At 55.8% G+C, this 18,159-nt stretch overlaps 12 protein-coding genes across 12 annotated transcripts; 4 read left to right on the top strand and 8 right to left on the bottom strand.

Annotated features, from left to right (window-relative positions):
* Window positions 1-218: 218 nt before the first annotated feature.
* On the top strand, window positions 219-844 carry LTR77_008455 (uncharacterized protein; the record flags this gene model as incomplete). Its single annotated transcript, XM_064805687.1, has 3 exons — window positions 219-273; window positions 354-502; window positions 578-844. 3 exons carry the CDS (start codon window positions 219-221, stop codon window positions 842-844), a joined length of 471 nt encoding a protein of 156 aa, XP_064656147.1.
* Window positions 845-1,018: 174 nt separating this feature from the next.
* LTR77_008454 (uncharacterized protein) lies at window positions 1,019-1,528 on the bottom strand (the record flags this gene model as incomplete). Its single annotated transcript, XM_064805686.1, has 1 exon — window positions 1,019-1,528. The coding sequence occupies one exon, from the start codon at window positions 1,526-1,528 to the stop codon at window positions 1,019-1,021; it is 510 nt and encodes a 169-aa protein (XP_064656146.1).
* A 791-nt stretch (window positions 1,529-2,319) lies between these two features.
* Window positions 2,320-2,736, bottom strand: LTR77_008453 (uncharacterized protein; the record flags this gene model as incomplete). The annotated part of the gene is made up of 1 exon (XM_064805685.1): window positions 2,320-2,736. The coding sequence occupies one exon, from the start codon at window positions 2,734-2,736 to the stop codon at window positions 2,320-2,322; it is 417 nt and encodes a 138-aa protein (XP_064656145.1).
* A 219-nt stretch (window positions 2,737-2,955) lies between these two features.
* On the bottom strand, window positions 2,956-4,102 carry sap49 (Spliceosome-associated protein 49; the record flags this gene model as incomplete). Its single annotated transcript, XM_064805684.1, has 2 exons — window positions 2,956-3,768; window positions 3,833-4,102. 2 exons carry the CDS (start codon window positions 4,100-4,102, stop codon window positions 2,956-2,958), a joined length of 1,083 nt encoding a protein of 360 aa, XP_064656144.1.
* Window positions 4,103-6,448: 2,346 nt separating this feature from the next.
* Window positions 6,449-6,844, bottom strand: LTR77_008451 (uncharacterized protein; the record flags this gene model as incomplete). The annotated part of the gene is made up of 1 exon (XM_064805683.1): window positions 6,449-6,844. The coding sequence occupies one exon, from the start codon at window positions 6,842-6,844 to the stop codon at window positions 6,449-6,451; it is 396 nt and encodes a 131-aa protein (XP_064656143.1).
* A 1,825-nt stretch (window positions 6,845-8,669) lies between these two features.
* LTR77_008450 (uncharacterized protein) lies at window positions 8,670-9,258 on the top strand (the record flags this gene model as incomplete). The annotated part of the gene is made up of 2 exons (XM_064805682.1): window positions 8,670-9,052; window positions 9,150-9,258. The coding sequence occupies 2 exons, from the start codon at window positions 8,670-8,672 to the stop codon at window positions 9,256-9,258; spliced, it is 492 nt and encodes a 163-aa protein (XP_064656142.1).
* Window positions 9,259-10,194: 936 nt separating this feature from the next.
* Window positions 10,195-11,267, top strand: LTR77_008449 (uncharacterized protein; the record flags this gene model as incomplete). Its single annotated transcript, XM_064805681.1, has 2 exons — window positions 10,195-10,214; window positions 10,265-11,267. The coding sequence occupies 2 exons, from the start codon at window positions 10,195-10,197 to the stop codon at window positions 11,265-11,267; spliced, it is 1,023 nt and encodes a 340-aa protein (XP_064656141.1).
* Window positions 11,268-11,437: 170 nt separating this feature from the next.
* PDI1_2 (protein disulfide-isomerase precursor) lies at window positions 11,438-12,912 on the bottom strand (the record flags this gene model as incomplete). The annotated part of the gene is made up of 3 exons (XM_064805680.1): window positions 11,438-12,443; window positions 12,496-12,715; window positions 12,774-12,912. The coding sequence occupies 3 exons, from the start codon at window positions 12,910-12,912 to the stop codon at window positions 11,438-11,440; spliced, it is 1,365 nt and encodes a 454-aa protein (XP_064656140.1).
* A 379-nt stretch (window positions 12,913-13,291) lies between these two features.
* Window positions 13,292-14,311, bottom strand: LTR77_008447 (uncharacterized protein; the record flags this gene model as incomplete). Its single annotated transcript, XM_064805679.1, has 2 exons — window positions 13,292-14,155; window positions 14,222-14,311. The coding sequence occupies 2 exons, from the start codon at window positions 14,309-14,311 to the stop codon at window positions 13,292-13,294; spliced, it is 954 nt and encodes a 317-aa protein (XP_064656139.1).
* Window positions 14,312-14,594: 283 nt separating this feature from the next.
* On the top strand, window positions 14,595-15,037 carry LTR77_008446 (uncharacterized protein; the record flags this gene model as incomplete). Its single annotated transcript, XM_064805678.1, has 3 exons — window positions 14,595-14,633; window positions 14,682-14,934; window positions 15,006-15,037. The coding sequence occupies 3 exons, from the start codon at window positions 14,595-14,597 to the stop codon at window positions 15,035-15,037; spliced, it is 324 nt and encodes a 107-aa protein (XP_064656138.1).
* Window positions 15,038-15,815: 778 nt separating this feature from the next.
* Window positions 15,816-17,255, bottom strand: RBG2 (Ribosome-interacting GTPase 2; the record flags this gene model as incomplete). Its single annotated transcript, XM_064805677.1, has 4 exons — window positions 15,816-16,273; window positions 16,327-16,582; window positions 16,633-16,954; window positions 17,227-17,255. 4 exons carry the CDS (start codon window positions 17,253-17,255, stop codon window positions 15,816-15,818), a joined length of 1,065 nt encoding a protein of 354 aa, XP_064656137.1.
* Window positions 17,256-17,683: 428 nt separating this feature from the next.
* Window positions 17,684-18,047, bottom strand: LTR77_008444 (uncharacterized protein; the record flags this gene model as incomplete). The annotated part of the gene is made up of 2 exons (XM_064805676.1): window positions 17,684-17,969; window positions 18,019-18,047. 2 exons carry the CDS (start codon window positions 18,045-18,047, stop codon window positions 17,684-17,686), a joined length of 315 nt encoding a protein of 104 aa, XP_064656136.1.
* Between the last annotated feature and the right edge of the window lie 112 nt (window positions 18,048-18,159).

Below are 18,159 nucleotides of genomic sequence, written 5' to 3'. Positions count from 1 at the left end.
GAAAATTCGGTGTCGTACAGGTGGTGCGTAAGGATCGAATGGAAGTTGAAGCTCCTCTTCCATCACATCTGATCGCAAAAGCTCACAACCCAAAGCGGAAGCTCCGGCAACTGCCGCAGAGCCGCAATCACAATCTTGGCGATGGAAATCGCAACCCACCAGCAAGACATCCAAGAGGTCCAGCAGTTGACAGTACCACTACAACCACACACTCTACAATGGCACCAACACAGTTCGAGAACCTCAGCGAGGACCTGATCTGGGAGGTCTGCCGTACGTACTACCCTCCCCAGACCACTCCCAACCGATCGCAAGACAACGAGCATTGAGACTTATATACATGTGATATACAGGCCACAACAACGCCTACCTCTGCAAGCGCAAGCAAGCCGGCGGCGTCCAGTTCTCCCGCGACCCCATGAACCTCGCCAACAAGCACTCCCGCAAGCACGCCGGGTTCGTGAACAACAAGGCCATCGGCATCAACGCTGACTCGAACACTGTACGCTCTGCCTGCCCTTCCTACCTGATGTCGCTGCGTGGAACCTTCAATAGAACGCTTGCTAATACGTATTAGGTCGGCATGACCACCAAAATCGCCTCTCGCCAGAACAAGCCCGCCAAATCGACGCACAACTCCTCCTTCTCCGCCTCGACGCCTAGCAGGAAGCTCTACCGCAACGTCGTCAACTCCACTGCGAAGAAGGGCTATCGCGCGGATCTGAGGGGTGATGCTGTGGCCCGGGCGAGCGCGGTCAAGCAGAGTCAGAGGGAGAAGAAGGATACGAAGGAGGTGAAGCTGCGCGGGGCGAAGGCGAGGAAGGCTGCTGCTGGGAACGCATAGACAAACACCCAGGGTTACGTGAGAGTGCGGAGCGTATCAAGGCGAACGCGCGCGGTCGTGAAGTCTCGAAGTAGCTTCTGGCATGCTGCCATAGGTAAACCATAACCTGAAATGTCACTCGAGAAACACCCATACACGCCTTTCGCTCGAAACAAAATGCCCTGTTAGCCCAGATTAGGAAAACATCACAGCCTTCCGATCCAACGGCCTTCCATCCTCCCCCACCCCTTCCCGCCTAAACCTCTCACTCACCCACACCCTCCTCGCCTCATCAAACCCCACCCCCCTCTTCCGCATAATCCTCTCCACCTCCCTCTTGCCCCGATCATCCAACCCCCGCCTCGAATCTCCCGCCTCGATATTCTCTGCAATGTTGAAGTTACTGCTGTGGAACCCCGCCTCGGCGTCTTCGGCGAATGTCGCGGAAGTGGGGACGCGTGAGTAGCGGTAGGAGTCGAGGTAGTCGGATATGGTGTCGTGGATGCGGTAGAGGGGGGCGGGGATGGTGCCCGGGGCGGTTAGGTAGGGGATGGGTGGGGCGTGGGGTTTCCAGATGTTGCGGGTGAGGTAGAGGACTGGGAGGGTGGAAGTGTCAGTGCGTGGGAAGAGCTGGTGACAGAGGGTGTGTTTACTGGTGGAGGTGAGGAGGAAGAGGAAGGTTAGGGTGTAGAAGAGGTACGCCATGTTGTTGTTGTCCGTTCGTTAGGCGGGTTTGTCGTGGCTTTGGGAGGTCGGAAGTGAGGTTAGTTCTCGGCCGTGCGGGTGAGTGTAGATCGAGTCGCAAAACCTGTCGACGGGCTTATTCGCCCTCAGCGATGTCGTAGGTACATGCGTCTGGTGTCCAGGCCGGCGTTGGGCGGAGAGGCTGAGGATGTGGTCGCCTCGGAATGTTCGTCAGCTTCGAGCTTGTTCTCGCGAAATCGCGCTAGCCGGATGCGGCAGGAGTGGACATATATTTGGTCTTGACAGCATGCCTCCCGTCTTCCAACAGTATATGCACAGCAGGGAGGGGAGTGTAGCAGTTTGATGATGCTGGCATATTATGAGGGAGGCACAGACGTGACACTGTCAGCATCTGCTCTACGATATCAACTTCGATAAGTTCCATCACCAACATCCTCTGTCCAAAGTGACGCGGATTACGGTCAAGCTGGTGCGGAGAGAGGGGGCAGTGTGCTTGTTGCTTGAGGCCAGCAGCAAGAACAACAGTCAAGACATGATCGGAAGCAGGAAGGTGAGCAGGCACATAGGTTTTCAGGTGTTTTCATTCCATTCTCCATGCGACGGCTACATACACAGCGGTAGTAGGATGGTTCAACCTTCCATGCCAACGAAGCGCACGTCAGGGACTCCCATGAAAGCTCAGCGCCAGCCGGGTCATCAGCACAAAACCAATAACCAGCGCAATCGAGTATCATCCGTCCTTGCACTCTTCTCAATCTCCATCCATGATGCACCGTCCGCAAAGTCGACCACTAGTCTCCATTGCCGTAGTCCATCTCGCACTTGCTCTCCGAGTGAGGGCCGCAGTATGTCCCGTCAGAGTCGTGGTATGTCTTGCGGACACGTCTTTTGCGACGGAAGGAAGAGTTCTGTGCAGTGCTGCGCTCAGGTTGAACGTCGTCTTGGTCCTGAGTACGGAATGGGCGACCGGGGAAAGAGTTCTCTGGAGTGCTGGGCTCAGGGGAGTAGTCGTCTTGGTCGCGTTGACCACAGCTGTAGCGGTCTTTGTCGTCTTCTTCTTCGTATGCCGGGATGTCCACAAGGCGGTGAGTATGCGACGAGCGAAGGAAATAAGGATTCTGTGCAGTGCGAGGCTCAGGGTACATGCCGTATTGCTCGAGTTCACCATCGCTGTAGTCGTCTTCTTCGTTGCCCTCATATGCCGGCATGTCCTCAAGACCTGCGCCCGTATAGTCCGTCTCGTCCTCAGACTTGACTTCCGGCTCCGGGGTGATTTGCCGAAAAAACAAGGTACGATGTCCGTCATTGGAGACAAGCTCGACCAGATTGTTGCGCTCTGTGACGAAGATACGGTCCCCGTTTTTGTGATCATACGTGGTGATTTTACCGCAAAATCGAATACCGCGTTGCTGCTCGCTCTGTCCCAGCTAGGGAAGTTGCGACGCGCCGTTGTGCTGATTCGGGTAGTTGTTGGGGTATGGACCTGGCGGACGTGGGGGAAGGTTGGCGTTTGGTGGCGGGAACGCTCCCATCGGCGGTGGCGCCATGGTATTGTACGTCGGTTGCGGCGTCGGGAACTGGTACGGCTGGTACTGATGCGGCTGATACTGCTGCGGCTGGTATTGCTGCGGATACTGAGGCTGCGGCGCGTTGTACCCCTGGTTGCTGTATCCTTGGTTGGGGTTGTATCCTTGGTTGCTGTACTGAGGAGGGTACTGCTGGGCATACGGTCCAGGCTGAGGTGTGTGCTGGGGAGTGAACGCTGCTGGCTGAGGCGGGGGCGCTGGATCCTCTGGCTTGAAGGGAGCGCCATAGGGGTTGGCTGGCCCGGTCGGTGGGACACCCGCCATGGAATGAACCTCGATGCCGTGGGCTTTGGCCTGAGCAGCAAGAGCACGCTCCGCTGGATCTCCGTGACGCTCACTCTTGCCGTCCTTTTTGTAGGCGTACTGCACCGTGATCTCCTGGGAGCTGGGACCGAAAGGCTGGCCGTTCATGTGCTCAATCGCGTCGTCCGAGGCTTCGAAGGTACTGTAGCTGAGAAACCCGAAGCCCTTGGGGAGACCGTCTTCCGTGCGCGCAATCTTCGGCGTGGCAATGAGACTACCAAAGCGCGAGAAGACGTCGAAGAGCGCGCGCTCGTCAGCGGTCGAGTCGAGGTTGCCGATAAACAACTCGGCGCCAATGCCTTGAGCTGCTGCAGCTGGTTCACCACCTGGACCACGTCGGTCCGCACTGGCCTGAAGGAAATGTGTTAGCAATGTCGCGTGATGAAAAGTTTTCATGCTGCGGGGGGTGGCGTACCTTGTTGACGCGAAGACGCTTGTTGTTCAGTGAAATGTTATTCATCAACTGACACGCGTAATCGGCATCCTTCTCGCCGCGAAACTCGACGAAGCCGAAGCCTTGGTGCGACTGTGAGACTCGGTCTTTGGGGAGGTGGACGTTGACCACCGGGCCTGCTTGAGTGAAAAGCTCCCAAATCAGGCGATCGGGAATGCGCTCTTCGATTTGGCCCACGTATATGGTGCTGTCCTTGTCTTGGTCGTAGTGACGATTGCCTCCGCCTGACATCCTGAGAGTGACGAGCTCTCGGTGCTGCTGGGAGTGCGTGAAGGAGAGAGGCTCGAGGGCAGCGTCAGAGCTTGAAGCAGCTAAAAGTTCGCGCACGGTAGCGGCCGCGCGGGAAGACTCCGAGGGCGGTGAAGGAAAGGCGCGCAGTAATAGACGGGTGGCTGCACAAGCGTGAACCTTGTTGAGCGGCTTAAACGGACCTCACCTGTTGGCGTTCCGCTGGAGGTAAGCCGGAGGAAGCGGAACCAAGATTTGGGTGAACCTTTCCCTTGGTTGTGTACCAAGATGATCAGAAGCTCTGCCAACGTGTCCTATCGATTAGATGTTGTTGGATGAGGCTTGTCAATGCTTGCTGTTGTTGTCCGGAAACTCTGGTTGTCGCCCTTGGTTGAGTTCCTTTGATGAATGGTCGAGGAGGGACGAGCTTATGAAACCGCCTGAGGATACCCGCGTGACAACGGCGACGGTGAGGGCGAAAGTGAATGCGACGGTGAGCTGAGGCTGAGGCCGCTGTGAACGGCAGGATGATCATCTGCAAGCGGTCATGATGAAGCTCGCCGCCGCCAGCAAGTGACGGGGTGGTGAAACAGCTGAAACCCCCGGTACCCGACTCCACCAACACCTCCTTCGAGGCGTCGCAACAATGGCACCAGCGACGACCTGCAGCGCCGGCGGAGTCGTCAAGATCTCCAACGTGATCGAACCTCCTCGAGATGCCTACCCAACGAGACCCCGATAGCCAGGCGAAGCACACCCCCGAGCGCAACTGCACGGCGGACTACTACCTGCGAGCGCGCCTTTCCAAGACGACAGCAGCAACGCCAGTGCGCTTGACAACCTCGATTCGACGCTCAAGATACTCGACAGATACCTCCGAGCCCTTGTCGGGGGCATCCACCATCGACTACCACTCCAGGGCCGGCAGACGCACGCGCCAAGACCTGGCGTTGCGCTCACCGACAGTTGCCCTTGTTCGGAAGCTACACCTCCCGCGAAGACCAAAGGGTACAAGAAAGACGCGTACGGTGGTTTGCACTGGCTGAGCGATGGGCGCGGGTAGCAGTCCTGGCAAAAGAGGGGGTTTAACACCAGATGAACCATCTCGGCAGCGTACATTTGCGCCTTCGCGCTTGCAGTATTCATTGGCGACGCGAGCTATCGAAAGGACTTGAGCCTGCGCAATTGCCGCGCCAGGCTTGACGGGCCAGGGAGGTTGAGATGGAGCCAGGAGCCATACTGATGCCCACCTATAGGTTGCGGCCGCTCAACGCGGGATGGGGCTGGTGCTATTGCTTGGCCGGCGCAGCCGCAAGAGCAGCAATCTATTCTGCGGCTGCGCCGATCTGCTGACAACTATATGGGAATTCAGACACCTATACGACGAGCAGTTGCACGGCTGCAGCTCCTGGGACCTGCTGATGGCCGGCTTTTACTGGATTTCGACTTGGGTTGAACCGGACGATCGAGCACACTCGTGCTTCCCTCGAGTCGATGATTGATGGTCGAGTTCGAGTGGCTTACAGACCGTCTGTTGCGGCAGAGACAAAGGGAAGAGATCTAGCTCAGCATGGTCGTCGATGGTTACGACATCTGAGACATGCCGCGCCGACGCTGGATGAGTCTTACGCCGGTCTTGTTGGATACCGGATGTCTGATGTTGTTGGTTGAAATTACTCCAGGAGCCAGATGAGATGGGTCGGCTTGCCAGTCCCGGCTTATTCAATATGTAGTTTACGGTATCGATTCGCCATATCTGGGATGAGTCGACCATGAGAGTTGGGACGAAACGATCTGAGCCATCGCAGGATTGAGCTGGCCCGGTGCAGACAATCTCGACGACGCACCACAGCTCCAAGGCTTCCGTCTGAGTCGGGATTTGGTGCCGTCCTTCTCGACCTCGGAAGCTGAGCTCAACTTCTCGGGAGTACTTGCATCAAGAAGGGAGTGTTGTTGCAATGGAGTGATGCCAGAGTGGAGTAGAACCAGGGTGGGCTGAGCTGTAGTTCGTCCTACAAGTGTGCTACCATCTCCTTGAGCCGAGAGCTTTGGAGGCGCCTACTGGGCTGATGCGGCCAGCATTTTTGTTTTCCGGAGCCCGAGATGATGTTCATCAGCCCTGTCACTTCCTGTCTGAGGGGATGGCTTCGTGGCGCTGGCCACCTTCTCCTGGCTAGTGGAGGGCACGACAAGCTAGTCGTGCTGCGATGAACTGCGTTTGTCCCGCAGAGAAGACCTCCTGCCTACTGTCGCCTGCACTGGCCTTGTTGGCCTCGCTGCTGTCGCCACCGGGGCGTACTGCGCTTTCTCCGCGGCCGGAGTGCTTCCCATGCTCTTGTCAGCCTAGACCTAAGCCCGGGACCGGCGTTGCTCGCTCTGAGAGGGCAACGTTGCTGGCGCTCGGCGTGGTACTGATGGTCGTTGGCCTGGCACAGGCGGAGGCGACGGCGCGGAGGAGATGGTCGTGATCGTGGTGGTGACTGCTGCTGTCCGTTCAGGCGCAGTCTCGCTTGCTGCTGCTTCCAACTGCGCTGTCTGATCGCTCTCGTCTGGTCCGCTGTGCTCCTGCATACTGGTGAAGCCAGTTGTGGTGTTCGTCGCCATTGTCGCAAGAAGGGCGGAGGTTGGTGCCGCTCTGATTGCCTGCCAGTACTGCACCATGTCGCGGTTTGCTCTCAGCTGCAGCTGCTTCTCAACAATGACTGCGAGCGGGAGAGCGGCAACGAACAACAGTAGCAGACGCATGATGATGTGTTCGACAATGGCAACCATTCGCTCGTGCTCGTGTTCGTGTCCGGTCGCAAGACTACAACACCTTCGAAAGCCGGTCCTCAACCCAGCCGGTCTTGGCATTGGACGAAACATCCCCGAACGACGATAACACAACACCAGATGAGCGAAACATCCATTGGAGCACACGAGGAGACTCAGTCGACTATCCCAAATATTCCCATACCCATAACACCCCACCCCAACACCGCCGTGCAAAGATCTACCATCCCCGGGCGGAGATGTCTCGGAGCTCTTCAGCAAGAGTTATATTAATTTACCAAAGTCAAGTCTTTCACCAGCGTGGCGAGCTGGTCCCTATCGGAGCTAAGAGAGTAGCTAGATACGTAGTTATACAAGCCTGCCGAACTGTGCTGACTTAATTGCCAGAGTTCTGAGTTCGAAACTCGGGTGCTCCTCTTTTTTGCTTTTTGTCGAGATGGTATGAGGAGGTTCTAGGGTGTCTATTGTGGCATCTCGTCAACTTGTTTGGCAAATGATGATGTTGCTGCCGTGGCACGGTGATGGTGGTGAGCGTACATTCAGCGGAAGTGGCTTGCGGGCTTCGCCGCCCTGCGGCATTCTGCCATGACTACGAAGGGCTCCAACACGACTACTAACGATCGGATCAACTACTGGCACTACGAGAAGCCTCATCGGGCTCTGGAATCTTTTGCTCGAGCGTTGACATTCCGTCTGTTCTTGCACATCCAAGTCAGAGTGGAGTTTCGCAACAACAGTAGAGGTGAGCGGGTTCGTCTTGGAGACTACTATGGCCCGTCGCAATGCCGCAAGCACGATGTCTCGCGCAACGCCTGGCAACACTGACAGCATGGCATTCGCTTCATTCCTCCCCAGCCCCTCTACTGCAGCCATCTCCAGACTCCGCACCGCGGCGACAGCATGAAAGGCCACATCGACCCATGCCATTACTCTCCGCCGCTCGAGATACCTCTTCCGCCCATACATAACGACCGTCCGGGCTGCACGGTCCTGTCGCCCCTCCGGCCCCTTTGGTCGTCCTCCCGCACCACGAACCTTCTCCCGAACCTTCTCCCGGATGAACCCATGCTTCCTTGCTCTTTCTGCGCTCGCGAAACCGCCTCTCCACCTGTCTCTCAGCTTCAGCGTCTTCTCGTTCTCTCCCACCGCTTTCATGGCGACACCGGCTGGTACATGGGTGTACTGGCGCGATTGTGTTCTGTGGAGGTGAGAGCCAGCACATCTGCCATGGCAAGCTCCCTGCGAACGGACAAACAACCGTTGGACAAACGAGCTTCTCCATGAGAGCTGGTGCTCAGGGGGCAACCTGATCTACCACCCGCACACCTCATCTTGCTGCGAGAGCATGGAGCAGTTGGGTTGGCTGCAACGTCCCACTCCGGCACCTTCGCTCCCCAAAACGTGCCAAGACCGCGTTGAGGGTGCCATGGTAGGTCTCAGGGCGCCGGCAAGGCTCAAGAATCATATCCTCGGCTTCTGAACTCATGTCCAGTGTTCTCCTTGCATGATTCAACAATCTCGCAACGACAGGTAGGTCAATTAGCTGCAGCTAAGGGTATTGCAGGAGAAGACAGATAGGTACTGGTCCAGCAGCGCTCGGCCCTCCGCCGCCGCTCCGCTCCCACAATCGCACATCTGTTATTTCTTCACCTTCATCTGTTCACAACTTGCTACAACGGACACCACGTACGGTCATACATCGCTTTTCGGCCCTTCAAACGCAACAACCCTCAGCTCCGCCACACCTCCCCGTGTCCACCTCCGACTCAACGCCAGCCAGGCGAAAGTTCACGCTACCATGTCCTCTTCGACGGGCGAGACGATCAAGGAATATGCCTCCATCGACGCTCTCATGCTACACTACTCCAATGACCCGATAGGTCTGCGCAACGCTCAGCATTTGGCCGGCGCGTTGAGAGAGTATAAGGCGAATGTACTTATAGCTGACGAGAACATGATGAGGTTGGTCAGGGTGTGGTCAACATTTCGTCAAGAGGAACGGCCGGGTTTCAAGTTGGACCAACTGTGTGACCAGCTTACACCACCTTCGAAGGGCCCTCAGGGTGATGTGGACCATCTCCTGATCGTCGCCTACTTTGGTCACGGCCATGTGCGGAAGACAGAGCAGTGGAGCGAAGACGGAGAGTTCGTTGAAGAGCCGGAGCACCTCTTCGGTACCAAGTAAGTTATGTTCCCGCCGATCAGCACCTCACTGCATATACTGCAATGTCATCGTGCGTTGGTCCTCGCTCTCCGCTTTAAGCTGACCATGCAACAGTGGGGCAGACCTAGGGTTCGACTTGACCCGTCTGCAAATGCGGCTGCGCGACGAGTCCTTCAACTCTGACGTCCTTTTCATCACCCAGTTCCTCAATACTCGAACGTGATGGGACTGCTTACGCTGATTAGGCTTGGTGTGTTCAGAACGTCCATCAACGCTTACCACGAAACATCGTCCACCTGCGAACGGCTACGGTGTTTGACCGGCGGCACCCTCCCGCCATCCGTTTTCCCGGACCAAGAACAGGCGACCACCTTACCATCGATGTTGTCGTTCTACATCGGACTTCCCAGCTCGTCTCCGCTGCCAATGCGAAACAACTGCAACTGGCCTTCCAGAAGTTTGGCGCAACCGTGCTCACGGTAACGGAGAAGGACCTTGGCACTCACAAGGGCATGTCACGAGGCACACCGCACGGAAAAGGTTCAAGCGGGAAAACGGGAGTCAGAAGGTGCTGAGGCTTCCAGCTTGGCACGACTATACAGGGCTCGATGGTAGGAAGCAGGACTTGACCAGGGGGCTGGCGGAGAATCTGGAGCTCGATCCGCTGTGTACGAGCCTGATGCAGAGATGGGTCATTATGGCGATGATGGATCGACGCCAGGCTGGATAGAGCGGATTGTGAGAAGCTGCGGTCGACACCACGACCGTTACAATGAGACGAGCTGGAAACGACACAAAGATCCATATTGAGGCTGGCTTCCCCCGGGGTGGTCAGCTACGACCTGAACCCTTCTCCGAAATCAACATCTGCTGGCAACTGCTCTTCGGTCTCAATGAACCCTTTCACGTGAGTAGGTTCATCGAGACGACCGATGCTGGGCCTGGTGCTTACAACGTAACGGTAGATAGAGGTTTCGGGAAAGTTCGAGCGGCTGTATGTACAAAGCCATGGGCTGAAGAATGCTCAAGAATGGTAGGACGACTGCTGGCAGACAAATCGCCATTTCGGTGTCTCGGTGTCCCAAATGCTTATAGGAAGTTGATTTCTCCGACCAGCGCTCGTACGGAAGGATCAACATCACCGTCAAACGTCGTCAACATGGCTGAAGAGGCTAAGACGTACGTCTCGCGGATCACAGTTCTGTTCGTCTTCAGTAATGACTATGAAGCCTATCTGAACGCCCAGCAACTGAAAAGGCTTTCAAAGAATACGACCTCAATACGGACATCATCACTGAGCATCACATAGGCCTAAGTGGAGAGATGTCCAAGGAGGAGCAAGGCCGTGTCTTCAGACAATTCTTCCACAGCTTCATGGCCCAGTGCGACCAACAAGTCCCAGCTGCTTGGAGGGACCGGTTGACTAGGCTCTTCACGTTCTGCTACTTTGGGCATGCGGATCTCAGGAAGCAGATGCCACAAGACGACAACAGTCGCCCATGGCAGCAAGCGAAGCATTTGTTCGCGGTCAACAAGGATTGGAACGAACCCGACTCAATCGAGTTCGATCTGACATTCGTCCAGCAGTACCTCCGCGACTCATTCGATCACGGTGCACTCTGCATCTTCGAATTTTGCTGCGGCGGGTATCCAGGCATGGACGTGCTGTCTCCGGAACAGACCGCAGGTCTCAACCACACGATGTTCACGCTCTCTGCTGGTGCCAAACGGATTACGATCGAGAACACGCCGCATGACTTCACGGCGCGCCTGGTAAAGAACCTTCGTGCTGATCGGGGACCAACGACCATCATAGATCGGTACATCGCTATTCACAGAGATGCCATCTGGGAGCAGACGGACAAGCATGCGATGATCACCTGCAGTATGAATGGCTCGCCAGGACACATCGTGCTGCAGCCCAGAGTTGTGGAGCCAGAGAGCAGCTCCGAAGAAACGTCTTCTTCTGAGGACGGCAGACTCCCCGAAACTGCTGACGGTTTCCCCATCGTTTCATTCGCTGGTGGGGACGATTCCAGAGGAGCCAAAGCCACATCTTTCATCGCGGCGCTTCTTCGCAAGTTCGTCACCGGATCCGTGGTGCCATCTGCAGGCAGTCTCGTTCGCCCGCCGCTCACGCCATTCAACGCTGCACTTCTTCCCAATTTCACAGCTGGGATAGCTCTTCGAGCAGGAGAAAGGTCGCTGATGAAGGTCGCAAGTCCAAGTTAGTTGGCTCGAAGACAGCAGGTTGGTTTGGGGTCTTCAACTTGCTGCTCCCGGGCATATGCTGGTGCGGAGAAGGCAGCCTGGTTGATAGAAGTCCGGTCTCCATCACATCTGCGGTAGCACTGGTGTGGTGCATATTCGTTCTCGTGTCATGGATCAAACCAAAAGTTCACTCATTTCCGCTCCTTAACCACCTCCCCAACCTTGACCGGCAGCCCCTCCTTCCCTCTTCTCCTGCACCTCCCCCTCACCCGCCACCCCAGCCCTCCCACCGCCAACACTCCCACCACCCACCACGGCACCGGCAATACCATCTCCACCTCCGCCTTCCGCATCAACAGCGCTCGCCTCAAACACCCAATCCGTCCAAACTCATCGAAATTCGCCCTCCACACGAACTGATACCACGGCGGATCCGCGGTGTCTGCACATCGCCAGCTCCAGAGACTACAAGTCTTGTCGTCCGGTCTCGGCGCCTTGTGATTCTGAGCCCGGTCTTCGATCGAGATACTGTCGATCACGAACGAGCGGTTAGGGTCATCTGAGGGGACTCTGTTGGTTTCGCGGAGATTGATTTTGAGCCATTTCTGCTCTGCGGAATCCATCAACGTTGTCTGCACCTGTAGGCCAGGTAGTCCGGCGCCGATGATTTCGAGGTACAGTTCTGGGTGGTAGATGTAGTAACGTATCCCCGGATCATCTCGGTTGCGAGCGGAGAGGGAGTAGTCCAGCCCGGTGAGTAAGTGGCCGGCTTCTGTTCTTACGTAGTCGAGATCACCAAGGCGCAGTTTGTTGGTGTCCGTGATGTCGAAGTCGGTGAGGACGCGGGCGGCTTCCAGTCGCTGCGGGCGGGAGGGCGAGGGGATGGTGAGGGCGAGGGGGCGAGAGTTGAGGAGGAGATGGTGAGAGTTGGGGGAGATGGCAAAGTTGAGCAGGACGGAAAGGGGGCGCGTTGGGTTGTCAGTTGGCGGTGAGAGGGTTTCTAGACCAGGTAATTGGAGTTTGACCAGCGCTTCGGTGTGGTTGTCGGAGATCCAGACCGCGTTTGGCGCGGTGGAGTTTGGATATGGGTTCGGTAGTGGTGTTGGGGTTGGACGTGTTGGTGGACGCGGCTTTTTGGCTGTTGTTCTGGGACAGATCTCAGGCGGACACGTCTGGCCTGACATGTATTTGATGATGCTGTAGCGTAATGAGATAGTGTTCGGAGAGTCGTGCTTCACGGCAGGCTTACTCTTCCACGGCCCTTCCACCCTCATACGGCCTGAAGTCCTCAGGATCACCATCATAGATCCTCATCATCGGATAGCTCGTGATGCCATGACGCTCGCACATGTCATAGTATGTCGGGCAGTCGATTGTGGCGAGATGGATGTTGTAGTCCTTGAGGAACCCGGCTGCCTTTTCGAACGCCGGAGTAAGTCTTCTGCAGTGAGCTGACCATGGCGAGCCGACTGTTACACGTATTTACTAGCTAGAACTGTAAGTTAATGGTACGGGCGAGGTTCTTACATTGCACAAGGACCGTCTCGTGCTCGCAGATGTATGAATCGAAGGTCTCGGGAGTCAACTCGAAGACATGGCTTTTGGCAAGGGCGGGCAGCATAGAGTTCAAGAGTAAGAAGAAGTAACGCAACGCTTTCCAGGCCATTTCAGAAGGTATGAACGTGTACCGAGAGTAGTCGGGAAGAGATAAGACGAGGACTGAAGTTTGAGAAGCCGTTGGCCTCAGCGTCCGCCGCTTCTCAACGGCGTCTGAGCTACATGGCTTTGATATGGAAAGTGAAAGGACAAGAGAGGGTGTTGAGGTCCATAAGGGACAGTCTTTGGCTCCTCGTTTGCGTCGATGTCTAGGTACAGTCGACGGTGAAGGTCGAGAAGAAGAGTCTGTACTAGAAGAGCGACAGCTTCCGCGAAACTCAAGCAACGAACAAGATACTCTGTCATGGTCCGTTGTACACTTCATCATTCGTAAAGCAATCATCAGCCAGCAATGCAACACATAACCACACTTGCCACGCAAATCGGCTTCATCCCGTCTCCTGCTTCGGCGACCCAGCAGCCGCAGCCTCCTGCTCCGCCAACAGCCTTGCCTTCTTCTCCGCTCTCTCCTTCTTAATCAGCTTCAGCTTCTCCGCGCACTCCTCCACGATCCCCTTGCTCTCTCCATGCATCGCGTCCGTCGCCGCCCAGTTGCCCGCCTCGACCTTGTTCTTCCCCTCACCCTTTCCCAGCAGTCGCCTCTCGTATCCGTAGCCCGTCAGGTAGAGAGCAATGAAATGCCTGTTCTGACCAAGCTGATCACCCTTCAACTCCAGAGGCGGCCTGTCAACCTCGTAGCCGAGCTTCACGCCATTATCGAGAACCCGCTTCTGCAGCTCCGCTTTCGCCGCTGGATCATACATCTTCCGCGCATCAGCCTTATAATCCGAATGCGTAAGCTGTGCCCCATGCCCACCAACAGGCCGCTCGTCCTTCACCGCCTCCTCCAACTTCATCGCCCACAGACTCGTCAGCCACTTCTCCGCGACCGCAAACCCTTCCTCCGCATCCGAAAGAATCACAGCCGCGACATAAGCCTCAAATACATCCCCAAGAACCTTGTTGAAGCCCTTATTCCCCTTCTGCTTCCCTTCCTCCCGCATCTGCTCCAGCGCAGCCACTTCCACGCGCTTGTCGAGCCCATAGGCGCGGCTATACTCCGCTAGCGTCTCGTTCTTGACCACCAATTCGCGGAGCTGCGATTGCCGGCCAACGGGCAGGTAGTTGAAGCGCTCGAAGATGAGGCGGCTGGCGATGATTTCGATGTAGGCGTCGCCGAGGAACTCCAGGCGGTCGTAGGTTAAGTCTGGAGCGGTGGAGGCGGCGCGGTTGTAGGTTACGGTGGAGCGGTGCTTGAAGGGGCCGTTTTGGAGGGAAGGTTGGGTGATTGCTGGAAGAGGAGGCAGGCGGGTGCTCACCGTGAAAGGGACGTAGGCGGTGACTGCGTTGGAGGCGTGCTTGGGTTTCTTGTTGGAGGGTTGGTCCCGTTCTTCGTGCTGTCGCTTCATGGTGGCGGTGGGTGCTGCTCTCCTAAGCGCTGTCTGGGTGGTAAGTCTGCGACAGCGATGAGATGAGCGGCTGCGATGCTGTATCAAGAATGATTGACAGTGGAGGTGTCAATATCAAAATTGCACATTTAGATTTGGGTGATGGAGTAGGAAATGCTTCCAGCTCCTCATTGGCCGGGCTGGCCCGCCGCTAGCTCATGTCCGACTACTCAAGACCCAGCTCCTCCGCCCTCTTCCCCGACGTCAACTTGAGAAGCGGCAGAGGACACCAGCACCGCCGCCAATGGCAGTCCCAAGATCGCGCATTGTCGACCTCATGAAGGTACATATCCCCCAGTAATACTTTGGCCTTAGCTAAGAGTTGTCGCAGGCGCAATGCAGCATCTTCAACACCGTCTTCAACCCCACCGGCGAACGACTCGGTAACAAGATCTTGCGGCAACGCTTACGAGGCCCAGCGCTGGCATCGTACTACCCGCGACGAGTAGCGACGTTCAAGGACCTGAAGAACGTGTATCCCGAGTGGGATATGTACGATGAGAAGGAGGAGGATCGGCTGGAGCACTTGCAGATTTTGAAGGCGAAGGGCAAGGGGGCGCCGAAGAAGAAGAAGAGTGCTGCTGGTGAGTATATGATCGTGAGAATGAGAAGTGAGGTGGTCTTGGAGCGATTGCTGACGACGTTTGTGATGCAGAAAGCAGGAAGAAGCCGGGCAAGAAGCGGTAGTACTTGGGCTGTTGAGGTGGGTGTACGATATGGAAATGGTGATTTGCATGTTCAAGAGCACAGCGATGCCAACAATGGGAGCATTGGGTGGCGTTCCGGCGATGGGAAGATACCAATCTGTACAGCTGAACGAACTACTTCCTCCCTTCCGAATCTTACCTCCAACGACCGTCAGCGAGCCCGCAAATGGCCCCGTGCCCTTCATGTATTGACATACAGTGCTCTTAATCTTCTGGTCTGGCTGAGCGAGCTATCTGCCCCGGTCCAATGGGAACTGATGAAATTGGGTCCTCAGCCTGGTCAAAGCCCACATGAAGGACAGTGAGTGTAACTTCAGCTGCTTGGTGGCAATCCGCCAGGCACGAAAAGGTTGCCTGCTCAGGAACAAGGACAATGAAGGCTACGTCGAAGCACGTACAAACTCACACGCCTTTCTATCACGAGGCACATTAATCTTATCACAACTCTCTAACAAGCAATTAGTGTTACCGCCCAGAGCGGTAGCGCCTCTTTCGCTTCCATCTCACTACCGACCGAGCCACTTCGGAAAGACAAAAAGAGTAGCGATTAGAGAGGCCGAGCCTTCAACAACAGTCAAACGGACCACGCAAAAAGAAAACCCGCGACCCAAAGTATTGAGTTCTGCTCCTATACAGCCAAATACCGTTTTACAGGACCTTTCTATCGCCTATTAGACGGAATGGTCGGAACTTTCAGCGGTGGGAGATCCTGTAAGATCGTATTGTTCATTCCTCATAAACCATCTCTACTCACTTCCCTACTTCGTCGTCGTAGCCAACCCACTCTTACTCCCGACAATACTCACCACATCCTCATCAGCCACCACATGACTCAACCCCACCCGCTGCGGCACATGCCTCGCGCTCGCCCCCCACACCAACGCATACTTGAAACTCTCCTTCAACGTCCGATGAATCGAATCACACACATCCTCAATCGAGCTATTGTTCCGCACAATCAGCGCCTCCCCAAAATCCGGATCTATACCCTTTCGTTTGGTGTAGACGCGGATCAGCCGGAGCTCGTCCCAGCAGCGATCCACAACGTCCATGATGCCGAGGTCGAGCTCGCAGGACATGACGACGGTGTTGGGCTCGCGGGCGAGGGTGTCGAGGTGCTCGAGGGAGATGGAGTCGATTTTGTTGTAGACGTAGAGGCATTTGATGTAGGTGCGGTGGTCTTTCATGATTACGTCGATGAATTGGTCGATGGTGGCTGCGATTAAGAGTGAGTGGGCTGAGGATGGTTGGAGGATAGGAAGGGCGTACCATTCTCGTCCCGAACAAGTACCTCACAGTTGAGCATTTTGTAGTCGCGCAGGATGTTGTAGAGCATCTTCTCGTCGAGATGCTTTGGCGGGGCAGAGAAGGTGATTTTCATCCCGCCGGCTTTCTTCTGCTTGAGGTAGATGTTTGGGGGCTCTTGGTTGAGTCGGATGCCGACGGCTTCTAGTTCTCGCTCGAGCAAAAATCGTTGCTCTGCTCGTTTGGTGGCGTCCAGAATCATGAGGACCATGTCGCTGGTCTGAAATTGCAATCAGTAAGTGCATTTTAAACTATAGAGAGGCGACCTACCTTCGCAGCAGAAATGACCTGCCGTCCTCTGCCTTTCCCCTCCGCAGCCCCTTCGATGATACCAGGCAGATCGAGCACTTGGATCTCCGCGCCGCCATACTCCAGTACACCCGGAATGGCCGTAAGCGTAGTGAAAGAGTAAGCAGCGACACTCGATTTCGTCTTCGTAACTTTCGACAAGAAGGTGGATTTGCCGACGGACGGAAAGCCCACCAGTGCTATGCGAGCGTCGCCCGACTTGGAGACGTCGAAACCTGTTCCGGCGGCACCACCAGCACCTGGGCCAGGCTCGAGGAGCTGCGCTCGGAGTCGCGCAAGCTTGCTATCATGTGGTCAGTTCCTCGCTACAGGTTCGATAAAACGTGGCGTTGGCGTACCCTTTGAGAAGCCCGAGATGGTACTCTTAGAAATGGTTAGTAATGGTTGGCAGTGGGTATATTGAGTTGCCTACCAGTTGCCTTGTTCTCTATCCAGTAGTCAGTATCCTTTTACGACGAACGATATCAGCCAGCATACTCTGCGTCTTCCTCATCTCCTCCTCGATCCTACCGAAATGGTCAGACTTGATCGACATGGAATGGAAGCCAACCGTACTCTTTGATCCGCTCGGTGATGTTCACCATCTCTGCTAGTTTTACTTGCCGCGAAGCAAGTCTCCTCGATACTACACACCGAAGGGTGGTTGATGCAAAGTATTAGTAGTCTTCACCATATCGTACCTTCCAAAAGCGGGACGGGCGGAGAAAGGATGTTCCGTGGACTTTGACTTTCTGAGGTTCGTCTGCTCTTCCGTTCCTTCTCATTGACACGACCACCATAACGCATCGCATCGAAGATCCCGTATTCAGCGGTCAAGCAGATTGAGCATTACCGCAGCATTCTGAAATGAAGGACGTGAGAATGTCTTGCGCAATCGGAGCCTTCTTATCCCACTCTCGACTACATCAATCATCTACATTCCACTCCATGACCGGACTTGGACCAAACTGAAGAAGATACCTCCCCAACTCAACACTCAGACATCGCTCCTCCGACGACTCCAGCCGTGCTATTAGCGATTCCGCCCCAACCCGGCCTTCCACGGTTCCTCGCCTCCCGGTCCCTGCTTCTCGTCCCGCCATCTGGCAATTGCGTAAGGATCTGTCTTCTTGCCCGACTTTGGACGCCTCCGCTGCTCTTCCTTTCGCTCCTCTTCTCCTCTCTCTTCACGTCTCTCCTCGCGTCTCTCCTTCCTTCTCTCCTGCCGCTCGGCCTCCCGCTCGGCCTTCCGCTCTTCTTCGCGTATGCTTCGGACCTCCCTCTCACTCTCGGTCGGCGAGGGTCGCGGAGCTTTTGACCTGAAAATTGTCAGTCACTTGCCGTGAAGATGGACGACCATTTACTTACTTTGGCTTCCGCTCGTCCTCAAATGCCATATCCTGAGCGGTAAAGCTGCGACAACAACGGAGACCGGAGCAAGACCGGGTCGCTGTTGCTAACAGTTGGGTGTTGCGAGAGCTGTATACTGTAGCAGTGGGTTGAGGTGGG

Source organism: Saxophila tyrrhenica (assembly GCF_035928015.1).
Source record: "Saxophila tyrrhenica strain CCFEE 5935 chromosome Unknown scaffold_14, whole genome shotgun sequence".
Lineage (NCBI taxonomy): Eukaryota > Fungi > Ascomycota > Dothideomycetes > Mycosphaerellales > Extremaceae > Saxophila > Saxophila tyrrhenica.
This window is presented reverse-complemented; position numbering and strand designations above follow the sequence as displayed.